This window comes from Pteronotus mesoamericanus, unplaced genomic scaffold (genome assembly GCF_021234165.1).
Source record: "Pteronotus mesoamericanus isolate MK-2021 breed Mesoamerican mustached bat unplaced genomic scaffold, CSHL_Meso_final contig_27, whole genome shotgun sequence".
Classification (NCBI taxonomy): domain Eukaryota; kingdom Metazoa; phylum Chordata; class Mammalia; order Chiroptera; family Mormoopidae; genus Pteronotus; species Pteronotus mesoamericanus.
In genome coordinates this window covers 27,290,271-27,303,700 of record NW_026555115.1, presented here as the reverse complement: position 1 = coordinate 27,303,700, position 13,430 = coordinate 27,290,271, and the positions used below count along the sequence as shown (strand labels likewise).

Here is a 13,430-nt window from a genome sequence, read left to right as displayed (position 1 = left end):
CTTCATATATGGTCAAAGTGCTTTTCAAACTGGTGGTTTTGTAGTGTTCCCAGGACAAGAGAGTTTGTGCAGAAGTCCTTTAAGTGCAGGTTCTCTGTTCCCTACGATTCTGTGGAGTTCCTTGACATACCCCTCATTGGTTTTCAAAGCTGTGTTTTGTGGTTTGTATCTTCTGTGCAAGAGCAGGATCCCTCCCAAGTGTGGATATCTGTACCTGGGTTTATTTTTGTTTGTTTGTATTTTTGTTTGTTTTTGCAAGACCTTGTCTCTGCCTTCCACGCATCTTTTTTTTTAAATCCTTACCCAAGGATATGTTTTTATTTAGAGAGAGAGAGAGAGAGGAGAGAGAGAGAGAGATAGGAACATTTATGTGAGCAAGAAACGTTAATCAGTTGTCTCCCGTTTGCACCCCAACTGGGGATTGAACCCATAACCTAGGTATGTGCCCTGACCGTGATCGAACTCACAACTTTTGGTGCATGGGATGACTCTAACCAACTGAGCCATCTGCACCCGAGGCCAGGGCTACCTCCTACCCATCTTGATGTTGCCCTTTTATCCTTCATTGTAGAGGCTTTATTCACCTAATTTTCAGGTCTTTGTCAGAGGATATTTTCCGTATGTAGTTGTAGACTTGTTTCCATGGGAGTAGGTCTGATCAAGATCTCCTATGCTGCCCTCTTGAACTGTTCTAAATCTCCTTCCATAGATTTAAGAAATAGCCATCTGCTTCTCTTAATTTTTTTGAACAAGTGCTTTTGTGTTAAAGGTGGCCAAATTCATCTCTTAATTTTTTCTTTTGTTGCCCTAATTTATGTGCACTTTTATTTCTCTGAATTGCGAACAATAACGATACACTAGTCCAAGCTTTTTTATGTTGTCTCATAAATACCAAGGAGTTTGTGCTGCCTGAAATATATAGCAAGATACCACTTGAATAAAGGATTAAAGATACTCACCTTCCATGAAGACTGATGCAACTTTGTACTAGAAGATTTTAGAAATCTCTGTGAGCACTAAAGGTTTAAGAATTTCATAATAAGGAGGACTGGATGAAAGAAGGTAAAAGGATTAAGAAGTAAAAATTAGTAGTTTCAGAATAGCCATGGGGATGTGAAGTACAGCATAGGGAACAGAGCAGCCAAAGAAAATATATGTATGGCCCATGGACATGAACAATGGTGGGGGGATTCCCTGAGGCACTGGAGGGGAGCAAGGGGAGAAAAAGCTAGGACAACTGTAATAGCATAAACAATAAAATACAATTAAAATAATATAAAATAAAAGTAATAAAAAATTAAATAATCATAAGTTTGAGAATGGCAAGATTTTACTTTTTAATTTTAGTCTTAAGATACAGGATTTGAAAACTTTGTGGGATAAGGATTTAGAAGTACATAGAAAATTGGAGGTTAAGACTGTGGGCAAAGATTACTCAGAAACTGAGAAGCAGAGATGAAAGGCAGTATGTACCTCTGGTTGGAATTCATCAGCATTCGAATCTGCATGCCTCAGTGAATCATCATTAACATGTCACCTGAGTATGATTCTTTAGTAGCGAAGAATTATCAGTAATTGAAAACCACTTTTTTTTTGGCCTTTCTTCTAACCTCTTTTACCTTCACAGTTAACATTTCTTTATTGCGTATGATAAGAATTGTAAAAGTACTGTGGAGTTGAGTAGTGATAATAAAAGCAGGTTATACCTCTACTGTGATTCTCTTTGGTATTTTTATTCCAACCAGGAAAAAAAAGTTTGTTTTTGGCAACCATATTTCACACTTCCTTCTTCCCAATGATTAACTTGGCTATGATGCTTAGTTATTTTGATTCAAGTTGTTCTAGATCATATAGTAATTAAGCTGTCAGCTATTTAATAGGCTTGTTTTCTCCAACTTGGCTTTTTGCCTTTTTTTTTTCTGCCTATTCTTGAGACAACCAAACCTCCATTTCTTTGAACTTAGAAACAAAATTGAATAAAACTATTGTTAGCCAGTATTATATACAATTAGGCTCATAAGTTTAATGTTCGATGTTTACAGTTCCTAGAATGATAGAATTTGAATCATAAGGACCTTATATAAGCCATAGTCGGCCCAGTTAAGTTTTGTGAATATCTCTTTCTATATAAAATAAAATAATAAGCCGTCATATCTGAATTTGTCTTCATTAAGTTTTATGAGAATATAATTGGCCTTATCCAGTGAATGTGCTAATTGAGTCTTACTAGTCTTATTTGTCCACCCTTAATTTTCCTCAGACTTCAAGTCATTTTAATATCTTTAAGAATTTTGTAGACTTCAATCGTGTCCTCATTACCTTACAGAAACTTCTCATTTCTTTTGTTTCTACTTTCCCTGCAGATAAGTCCTCATCCCCCAGCCTCCTCCACCGATAGTTTTTGTTTAATTTTAGTCACCTTTTTTCTGGACAGTCTCCAATCATAATGTACTTTACTTGAAACCTACTGATCAGAAGAATACATGTTATTCATGCATGGATTCATCATTAATGATTTGAATTTTATTTCTAATATCCTTCTAGTTTTTACCTGACAGTTTTGTTTTGCTTTGGTTCTGGAAGCGTATTAAGAATAACAACTTTAGAAAACATGTGCAGGGTTTTTTGAAAAACCTTTCCTACCCTGTGTCCAACAGCTTGGACTACATCTTTCAGTATATTTGAGATTATTTTACTAGAGGCAGATTTTTTTCACTCTTGCCCATGTAGAATTAGATCTCCCACTTTTCCATCCACATATATATATATATATATATATATATATATATCTATCTATCTATCTATCTATCTATCTATCTATCTCCTTCAGCTCTTCATATATACATATGTGTATATATGTATATGTGTGTGTATGTGCGTGTGTGTATATATATGTATATTGCTATCAGCTTGACCCTTAAGTACCTAGAATTGCTTTAGAAATTTAGGAATATTTCTAAATATTGCTAAAATATTAGCGTCATTAGTGAATATGACAATTTGCCAATGTATATCTTTTATTTTTAATTTGTAATTCTCTTTTATAACACTATTCCTAGAGCGAGGGTTTCAACTTTACCATCCAGAGATTTACTCATTTATCTTCATATTCTATTTTTGTCTTCATCTATAACAGGGCAATTCCTTTTTCCTCATGCTTCTCATGATCCTTGTCAGCAATCTTCTAGATAATAATTTCATTTCGTTTACAAAACTAAATTGCTCTCCCCCTCATTTTATATTTATTTTTAACACTAATCAAAATACCATTTTGGTAATAATAAGCTATTTGAAAAATTGTAAAAGAAGCAATGGTTGCCTTAGAGACTCATGTGTATTTCTTGTCGTCTTCCTTCTTTTTTTTTTTTTAATTCCTGCATTGACAATAAGGGTTCTAGGAGTAGGTTTAGTCTTTGGCAGTGTTTTAAACTAGTTAGGTTAGATTTCAGTTCTCATTTTTACATCTGTGTTGTCAAAAGCCTGTTTTGTCTGACCTAAAACTTTAACTTCTCAGTTCCTGTTTCCCATTCTCTTACCTGCTGAATATTTCATCTCAGGAGTTAGATACTTTTTTAAATGTCCAGGGTTGCAACTAACCCATTCTAATATGTTAATGAGAAGATGCTTTCATTTCACCTTAGCCAGGATTGATGATTTCTGAGCCTTTTCTTGATAGTGGTGGTGGTGGTGGAGGATAGATAGATGATTGAGAGATAGACAGATGATTGATAGATAGATAGATAGATAGATAGATAGATAGATAGATAGATAGATAGATAGATAATACTATTCTAAGGGCCAGGCCTATTCTAAGCACTTCACAGGTATTCACTAACTCTTACTGCAATCCAGTGAGATAGATACTTTTTTTTTCCTTTTGTACTTGAGAAAATTGAAGCAGAAAGAAATGAAGTAACTTGGCCAAAATCACACAGCTAAGGAGTCAGGATTTGAATCGAGTCAGTTCCAAATAATAGTTTTAATCCTGTTATACATTTTAAATGGCAGTATGTTTGCTATTATTTTCTGAATATAGAATACAAATGTTTGTCTTAAATTTTTCATCTTCAGTATATCAGGCAAGATGTGTATACAAAATGATAGATAGGAGATATATGGTGAGAGAAGTTTCATTCGTGATACCAAATTCCTCTATATGAAGAGTTCAAAATGTGCTTAGTTTGCCTCAAGAAGTGAAAACTGCCATATATTCTCTCATTCATCAAATATTTACTTAGTACCTAACAAGTAGTAGGCACTATTCGAGGTGCTTTGGATATATCACTGAATAAAAAAGATAAGTATCTGTTGTGGAGAACCTACAACAGATACTTATCTTTTTAGCTGGGAAAGCGTACCAAAGACAATAGACATAAGTTATTTATTGTGTTAGAAATATTGTGCTATGGGAAGAAATGGACTGTTAGGAATATAGAGGTGAATTGAAAGAAGGTGACAAATATTTATGAGTAAAACTTGTAAGAAAGATTTGTAAGACCTGAGGGAGTTAGATGTAAATATGCCAGGTAGAGAGAACAGGCAGTGCAAGGGCCCTGAGGTAGGACTGTGTGTAATGTGTACAGGAATACCATAGAAACCACTGTGGCTAGAACAGAATGAGCAAGGGGAAGGAAATGATGTATTGGTGGTAAAGAGGGGTCCCACATAGTGGAGGACCTTATACCTCTGGCTTTTACTATGGGCAAAATGAGGAGCCATATTTTGATTTCCTATTATGCCAGCTACTATACATTGTCTTTCATAGACATTATTTTCTATGCTCTTCCCCAGAGCCCTAGAGGGTAGATGCTTTAATCACCCCTTTTTATAGAAACAGGTACTGAAATTTTGACCAAGGCGGTCCGGCTTACATATGAAAGAATCAGTATTCATTTCCAGGCTATATTACTTAACCATTATGCTATTTAAGTTCCAGTTTGTGAGAGCCATTTTGAATATGTTATGGACAGCAGCTCTAAAAATAGAATCAGTGAAGTCTTACCAGTGTTATTTTATAATATTATGGTATATTTAACATAGTACATTAAAATATATTTTTTATTATAAGGAAATATCTTTTATATTTAAGGATATTGACTTTCTGGGTTTTTCCTCCCAGGTGGCATAGATATAAATGCATTTCAAGATCGTGAGGAAGGCCGTGCAGGGCTGGATGATAATGAAGAGGTTATGCGAGCACTGCTCATTCATGAGAAGAAGACCCCCTCTGCCACTGCAGGCTCAGTGGGGGCGGCTGCTCCTGTGACCACTGCTAATGGCAGTGACTCAGAGAGTGAGACCAGTGAGTCAGATGATGACTCTCCGCCTCATGCAGCAGCTGTGGCTGCACATCATCGAGAAGAGGACGAAGAAGACGATGAGTTTGAGGAGGTAGCAGATGACCCCATTGTCATGGTGGCTGGTCGTCCATTCTCCTACAGTGAAGTGAGCCAGCGGCCAGAGCTGGTGGCACAGATGACACCAGAGGAGAAGGAAGCATACATTGCAATGGGACAACGCATGTTTGAGGACCTCTTTGAATGAGCTTTCCTTCTTTCGTTAATGTCCATTTCAAAAAGAAATTTCTTACCTTTGAAGAAAAGTATTTAAGTGGCTTTCTGCCCTTCTTGATGTAAAGTGACTGTTAATCTTCTGCTAAAATCAATGACAGAAACTTTCCCAAAAGTTAGGTTGGCTGTAAGCATTCCCTTCCCTGGTATTACTACAGTATTAATATTTTACTGTGTTTTTTAAAAAATCTAATCCTTTTCATTTTCTTTTTAAGACACATCCTTCTTCCTTGTGAAATAAGTGAAGGAAGTCTATAAGGTAAATTATTCCTGTCTGCCTGCAGAAGCCCACTATGATGGATTACAGTAATTCACTTACCACAGTTTTTAAACCTATTCTAAGCAAGCATTCTGAACAATTCCTGATAAAAAGCAGCTTGCCAACAGCAAATCATTTGATGAGGGAAAAAACAATCTTAAAACTTCATATTGCCTCACAATTGAGGATGGTGTCAATAAGTAAGGGGAAGTGGGAATGTGTGCCAAAGAGGGATGGATTTGCCTAAATCTGATGATTAATATCTAAACCAGAATTTGTGTGTTTAGAACTGACCTGACTGGTTGATTCTAAGGTTTTGCTTATTGCCTCTTGGTTTGTATATTGGATGATAGAAAACAGAAAGTGTGCTTGGTAAACCCTTATGAAGAAATTAGAAAAAAACATGGACATAGGTCAAGGAGTCCATGTAAAGGGTTGAAAAATGAAGAGCACTGGGAATAGAACCCTTTAGAAGTGCTGAGTTTGTGTGATTTGGAAATCCTTTATAGAAAGCTGTGACTGGTTCTTTTTTCCTTCTTATACAGTGCTATGAATTGTTTCATGAGGGCATTTCAGCAGAAATCAGCATATAACAATTGATCACTCCCCTCTTTTTCTCTTAACACTATTAAACACCATCTTTGTCTCTCTCTTGATTGTTGTCAGACATGGTATTTTAGAGTACATCCAGTATATTGGTGAGCATTGTAACCTCAAGGAACATAGTTTATTTTCGTTTCTGTTATGTAGCATGGTATCATTCTCTAAGGCAGAACTTTAAAAATAAAGAACTTTCATACAAGGATCTATAACAGTTGTATATTTTGTAATATTTCCCCTTGCATTGTAATTTTTAAGTATTTATCATTTTATAGTACCTGTGTGAATTAAGATAGATTTTAGAGTTATCTGAGCCTTGTATGAAGTGATGTTTCATTTACCTGAGTTGTATTAATGACTGCGTATTGACAAACTGTTTTGTACTGATTGAAATTTGTTAATTTTGAGCTCTGTAACATCTTGAAGCATAATTAAAATGAATACTTGTCCCATTAAAGAAGAGTTTCAGGTTTTTTTCTCTTATTACTCATATTTTAAATAATAGATGCAGTTGTATGTGGTCTAAACTTTTTTTCCTGGCAGTAGTTGATTTAAGAATGACTTTTATGTATGTACCCTGTACACATGGGCTATTTAATTTTTATACATTGTTTTTTAAAACTTTTATAGTTCTAGAATGAAGTTCACTTAAATAAAATAGGAATCAGATGTTAAGTTTTAAAACAGTCATAGGTTAACTATCAGCTCTTTAAATGAATAAATGTATCTCACTAGTTTTTCTTGAATCTGACTTGCATGAGTTCTATTTCATAAAGTTAGTATTCTGTTTTTCTTTCCCATTATCTACCAACTTGTTAAAGAATCATACAGGCTTACATACTTCTTTCATCTCCATCATGCAGTCTAGGTTTGTGCCCAATTCCTATGATGAAACAGCTTTCTCCAATCCTAATTGTCCAACCTAACAGCCCTTTATTCTTCCTTTTCTTTGGCTGTTCTTTATTATTTGATGCTATCAACTCATTATTTCTCCTTGAAATGCTTTCATTCGGTACCCTAGCCATTATACTGACCTGGTTCTCCTTACCTCATTAGCTGTTCCTTCTGTCTTTAGACTTCATTTTTTCTTCTGCCATATGTATCACTATAGCTCAAGGCCTCCTTTTTTCCTTTCTGTGTGTGCGTATGAGATTTATATAATGGAAAAACATCAGAAATGAAGACAAAAATGTGAATAAATGTATTCATTGCAGCAGCGTTTCAAATAGAATAGATACATAGGTATGCTAAATAGGAATTAATCTGGAATTTAATTATTTTTCCATGAAGCCATTTAGAAGAATGTATTGATAGGAAAAGACATCTGTAATTTGTTAAGTATAGAAGGATTCTGTTTTGCTACCTGTGGCTATGTTTGTGTATGTGTTTGTAAAGAAAAAAAGTAGCTAATATATGTCTTTAGACACTAATATTTTACATATATTGACTCATTCAATCTTTATAAACAGGTAGGTATATGTGTACAAAGATATGTATGGTTAGAGTTGAGGATTACAGTGATCTTAATGTGTTACAATGGAAAAGATATTTCCATTTTGAAAAAAGAATCAAGTGGACATTTAAATTCATGTAGAAGATATCTGGCAAAATTAAAGAGTGACAAAAAGCAACCTTTTTATATTAATGGTAGAATTTTAAGGTATGCCTTTTTTAAAATTCTGAATTCTCAAAATTAATAGGAAAATATAGCTTAATATATAAAATTTTGTACACTACCCAAAATTTCAGTAACATATCTAGTGATTCAACAGAGTTTGATATTACTTTATCCAACAGCTTTATGTCTGTTGAATGGCACAATAATCTGATGAAAAAGCCAGTCAGCCACAGAATGGCCCAAAATGGGCGCCCTGCCAATTAGCAGCCTCAAGCTCTCAAAAGGGGAGACTCGCACCCAAGGTTGGTCGATGTGGTCACAGTGGCTGTTGACCTCAGATATCTGGAGTTGTACCACCCACAGCCTATGTATATAGCCAGTAACTTGTCTCTGAGTGAGATTGGCTGTGTTAGTATAACTCCAGTGTCAGCTGCCCAGGTGTCCCACTGTTCTTTAAGATTTAAAAAACAGTTTTACCCTAATATCATGGGACACTTCTTCAGTATTGATATTTTTATTTTGTGGCGGGGGCGGCAGGGGGCGGCAGTGGGGGGAGTTGTGGAAAGGGTTGGTGGTTTTTATCACCCTGCTCTGCCTCTCTGTTTCCTTGGCTTCTCCTCCTCTCCTCTGCACCACCTATACTGGCTCCCAGACTCATCAGTGCAAGATCTTTTTTGAAGTTTATCTAGTAATGGACAGGGGACAGGCAATAAGAAGGGTTTTTGCCTCAGTATTGCATAGTCTAGGAATATAAGAGTGAATCATACACATTCTTGTTCTTGAATCTCTGCATTCTCACAGGTTTCATCTCAAGTAAAATCCTGGCTTTAAATCTTGCTAAAATTTCCACACCTTTTTTTCTTTTCTTCAATTATCCCTTTCTTTCCAAAGTCCTTGGAAAGCTATAAATGTATCAGAGGGAGCAACTTTGTCTTCATTTTATTCGTATTCCAAATAATGCTGTGAAAGCCCCTGTCACACCCAAAGCATTTAGCAAGATGTTTCCCTAATCAAAGAGCTGCCTTCTCACTTCTTGGAGGTTAATTGTGTCTTTAGGAAGAACTTTATTTTCTTCCCACTGCACTAAAAAATATTATTCATCACACTGTTATAAGTAAGGTGATGTATAAATGGCCTTTGCCCCAAGTGATCCATAACCTTGTATCTGGTTGAAAACTACATCCATGCTATTTTCCTTAAAGTTGAAGCCCTTTTTTAAAATTAAGATGCCCCTTTTTCCTAAAACACCTTAAGGAGTATTAAGTTTAAATGATTAGAAGAAAATATCCAATTTGGCATAGTGTGGAAGCCGAGACAATTCTATAGTCCCAGCTCCAGTTAACTAGATACTTGCACTGTGACTCTGTTACCTGATACAATCTTTCTGGGCTGGTTTCTCGGCTGTCAATGAGAGGATTATGCTAGGATCCCTAATGAGTCCTGCTCTGATATTTTATGGAGGGAATACATTTTAAAATGGGGCCAAGTAATCATAACCAAAAAAGAAAACAGGAAAAAAGGGAAAGGGTAATCAAGGAACATGTATAAAGGACACATAGGGGCAGGGAAAGGGAAGGGAAGGGGAAAGTCAAGGAACATATAGCAAGGACTCATGGACAAAACCAAAGGGGAAGAGCTGAGGGAGGGAAGGTGGGAGGGGGCAAGGGAAAGATGTGTGGGGGAGGCAGAAACAAATGTATTTAAAAAGTAAATAAATTTAAAAAAAAATAAAAAAAAAGTAAATAAAATTGGAAAAAAAAAGACACATAGACAAAGCCAAAAGAGGGTAGTATTGAGGGTGGGAGGTGGAGATGGGAGGGGTGGGGGGAAGATGGACAAAACTGTACTTGAACAATAATAAAAGTATGGCTTCTGATATGCCACAGCAATTCAAACCAAGTGAATATTTTAGCAGAGCGACTACAGTATGCGGCAGGTTTAGGGTTTAAAATGTAGCAAACCACAGAATAAACTATTGCTAATTAGGTTTCTCTTTTTCTATCTTGGCAAGGTACTCGACTGAGGAAGACATAACAATATTTTTAACTCTTTGGTACCGTTTTGAAAGAATTGGACATCGAATGGGAATAGGATTGGGAAAAGCAGTTCATTTTCTTTTCTACCAGTTGGCTTTATGGCTAGATTCCCAGCCACAATAGAAAGACTTAACATATGTACTTCCTTTTTTCTTTTTTTCTGAATTTCAAAAGAATAACTAAGATATGACAATCAAATAACAAATATGAAAGTCTTTAGAATTTAGAAATTGGTATTCTATTTGTTTAGTATGTTGTTTCCACCAAAGCTATTTCACATGTGTAATCTTAGTTGAGCTGAGTTATCACTTTAAAAAAAAAAATCTAAAAACCTTGCCCTGGCTGATGTGGCTCATGGATTGAGTGCCAGACTGTGAACAAAAGCATTGCTGGTTCTATTCCCAGTCAGAGCACAGGCATGGGTTGCAGGCTGGGCCCCCAGCAGGGGACACGCAGGAGGCAACCACACACTGATGTTTCTCTTCCTCTCTTCCTCCCTTCCCCTCTGTCTAAAAATAAATACAATATTTAAATAAATTAATTAAAATCTTGGGAAAATGAAAAAGATTTTCAGAAAGACACTGGCACTATGATAAATTTACTATCTATAATTTCTGCTTTTTATATTATACAGGGAGCAAAATAAAAAAGTAAGTACAGCTACTTTCAAAACATGTAAAGCCAAATAGGTTGAGAAAGAAAGAGTCATGAAGTTTTACTCCTTCCTTTGAAAAGCTAAAGGAATGAGCTGATTCAAGTGCACCCTCCAAGGAATGAGTGGGTACTCTTACCGTCTCTTGAGAAAGAGCTTCATGTCCTTCTGAGTACCGCAGGCTGCATTTCCTATTCCAGTTGCAAAGCAGATAGGCCTAGTACATGACCCAGTTTGAAGTCAACCCCACATTTCCTGTCAACAAAAATAAATTATTGCCTACCTCATATAAATAAATCTGAGAAATTAGTTTGGATAGAAGGCTGGTACCAGGTCCTAAAGTGCCTTGCATCATGTTAAGGCATACAAGATGGTCATACAGTTTTTTGGTTATGGTTATATACATATTACTTTAAAAAAAATTCATCTAGTAAAATATACATAATAAAAAATGAAAACTCTCTACACAGTTCATTCCTATTTCACCACCCCAAGGTAACTTGTTAATATTAAGTTGAATGTGTATCATCTCAGACATTTTCTAGGCCTTTAAGAAACATGTACACATACATACATATTCTGCAATGATCTTTAAATAAATGCAATTACATACACACTGACATTTGCCTTTAAGGCATCTTTAAAAAGATGAAAATCTTTCCTACCAGGATATTTAGATTTGCATCAATTTTTTTGATAATGACTAGGTAGAATTTTACACTATAGTTGTATTATGGTTTGTGTAACAATTTCCTTCTTGAATGGCATTGGGGTAAGAGTCCAGTTTTTCAATTGTTAGAACATAATGAATTACCCTCCTATTTTTATTCTCTGAGTATTTCTATGGGATAAAACCATAAAAGAGCCAAAGGGCACAGCACATCCATTTTAAACTTTGATAGCTATTGCTAAATTGATTTCTGAAAATGTTGTTAGAGAATTTTAAGCAGGGGAACAATTTATAGCATTGATGTTGGGTTAAGAGTTTAAACCTGGAGATTATGAAGGCCATTTCATAAGTCTTGGTGAGTAATTTGGTCTAAAAATTTGTCAAAGTAAGTGGGGTTGGAGAGGAGCAGAGATTTGGGAAACTTTGGGGAAGTATCATTAATGGATTTGTTGACCGGATAGAGGCCAGTGCCTTGGATAAAGCTCAGGTTTGTGACCAGATAGCTGTTCCATTTACCTAGATGGAAATATAGGAAGAGGGGCAGGTTTTTGCTCCTGTTTCAGTTCCCTGTCTCTGTAAATGTCACCACCGTTTCACTTACATGCTGGAGCCAATTGTCTTAAGAGTTGGTCAGAGTGGTTTTCCACATCCAATTCATTAGCAAATCCTTTCAGACTCAAAATATAACTAACATATAATCTACTTTTGAAAGTAGAGCTAACAGGATTTGCTGATAAATTTAAAGTATATTTTAAGGATCCAAGATGGTGGCAGAGTAGGTGGAAGCTACACTACCTACCTCCCACAATCAAACTGGAATTATAACTAATTTATAGAAGAGTCATCCTGAATAACCAACTGAACACTAGGTGGAGAGAAGACTTATAACCAAGGACTTATGGAAGAAACCACATCACCGCATCAAGACTGCAAGGCTCCTTCCAGTTGGCTCTTCCTCAGGCTCATCAAGCGCCCACATACCTGGAAACCCAGACTTCAGCCTTCCTATTTCCTATCTTATTATGGGCCTTAAAAACTGAATGAGGACAGACATTAATTTTTTAAAGATACATCATGAATCACTTTTATTAAACAAATAGTTGGTCATATTTTATTTTGTTCCCCAAACTCTTCTATTAATCAAATGAACAAACATTTATTAAACACTTATTTTGTTGCCACTCTGTGTTAGACACAGTGACCACTGTCGTCATGCTTCTCCATGGAAAGGGCAGACGGTAAACAGGTACACTGTGGTCAGTGCTGTGAAGAAAACAAACACGATGGGCTGGGTGAGGAAGGTAGGACTAGATGGATCAGGGAAGCCCTCTCCAAGCAGGTACTATTTGTACAGAGACCTGGAACATGAGAATAAGTCACATTTTTCATTTCTTTCCTTTTTTGTTTTTTGGATCTTACAGACTTTCATTTCTAGTAAATATCAATCTTTAATATCCTACATAAAAAATGCTTTAGGGGATTCTTTTTCATTTTTTCAAAGTAAAACTGTCATGAGACCAAATAGTGAGAAAACCTCTGTAGTCTATCCCCAGCAGTGATTGGTCCATTTCTTGTTCTGACCTCATGAGGCACCACTGTGATGGAATTACAAACCACTCCTATATAACATTCTGGCCACGCTGAGGTTTCTGTCTGTCTTAGCCCAGGAAGTTTATTTGTGATGACCTGTTGGATTTGTACAAGCTTGCTTGTTTTCCTTTTTTTTTTTTTTTTTACTTTTTCTTACTTTTTTGGTTTTTCCTTCATTTTATTTTTCTTATTTGTATTTTTGGTTTTTTCAGTTTTAATTTTCTTAAATTTATTTGTTATTTTTTAACCATGCTTATTCTATTACAGTTGTCTCAATTTTTCCCCCGTTTGCCCTCCTCCACCCATCGCACCCTCCACCCCCGCTCCCACAGTCAATTCCCACTCTGTTGTCCATGTCCATGGGTCATTCATACATGTTCTTTGTCTAGCCCCTTCCCCTTCTTTCCACCATTGTCCTCCTTCCCAACCCCCTCC

At 35.9% G+C, this 13,430-nt stretch overlaps 1 protein-coding gene across 5 annotated transcripts in view; it reads left to right on the top strand.

The window, feature by feature from the left end:
* The window catches only part of GTF2E1 (general transcription factor IIE subunit 1), a 96,848-nt gene extending 89,959 nt beyond the window's left edge, over positions 1-6,889 (top strand). For all 5 annotated transcript variants that reach the window (XM_054575249.1, XM_054575246.1, XM_054575250.1 and 2 more), the window contains exon 5: positions 5,120-6,889. In XM_054575249.1, the coding sequence (XP_054431224.1) occupies positions 5,120-5,544 (425 nt within the window). In that variant the 3' untranslated portion in view covers positions 5,545-6,889. The remainder of the gene's footprint in view (positions 1-5,119) is intronic.
* The last annotated feature ends 6,541 nt before the right edge of the window (positions 6,890-13,430 follow it).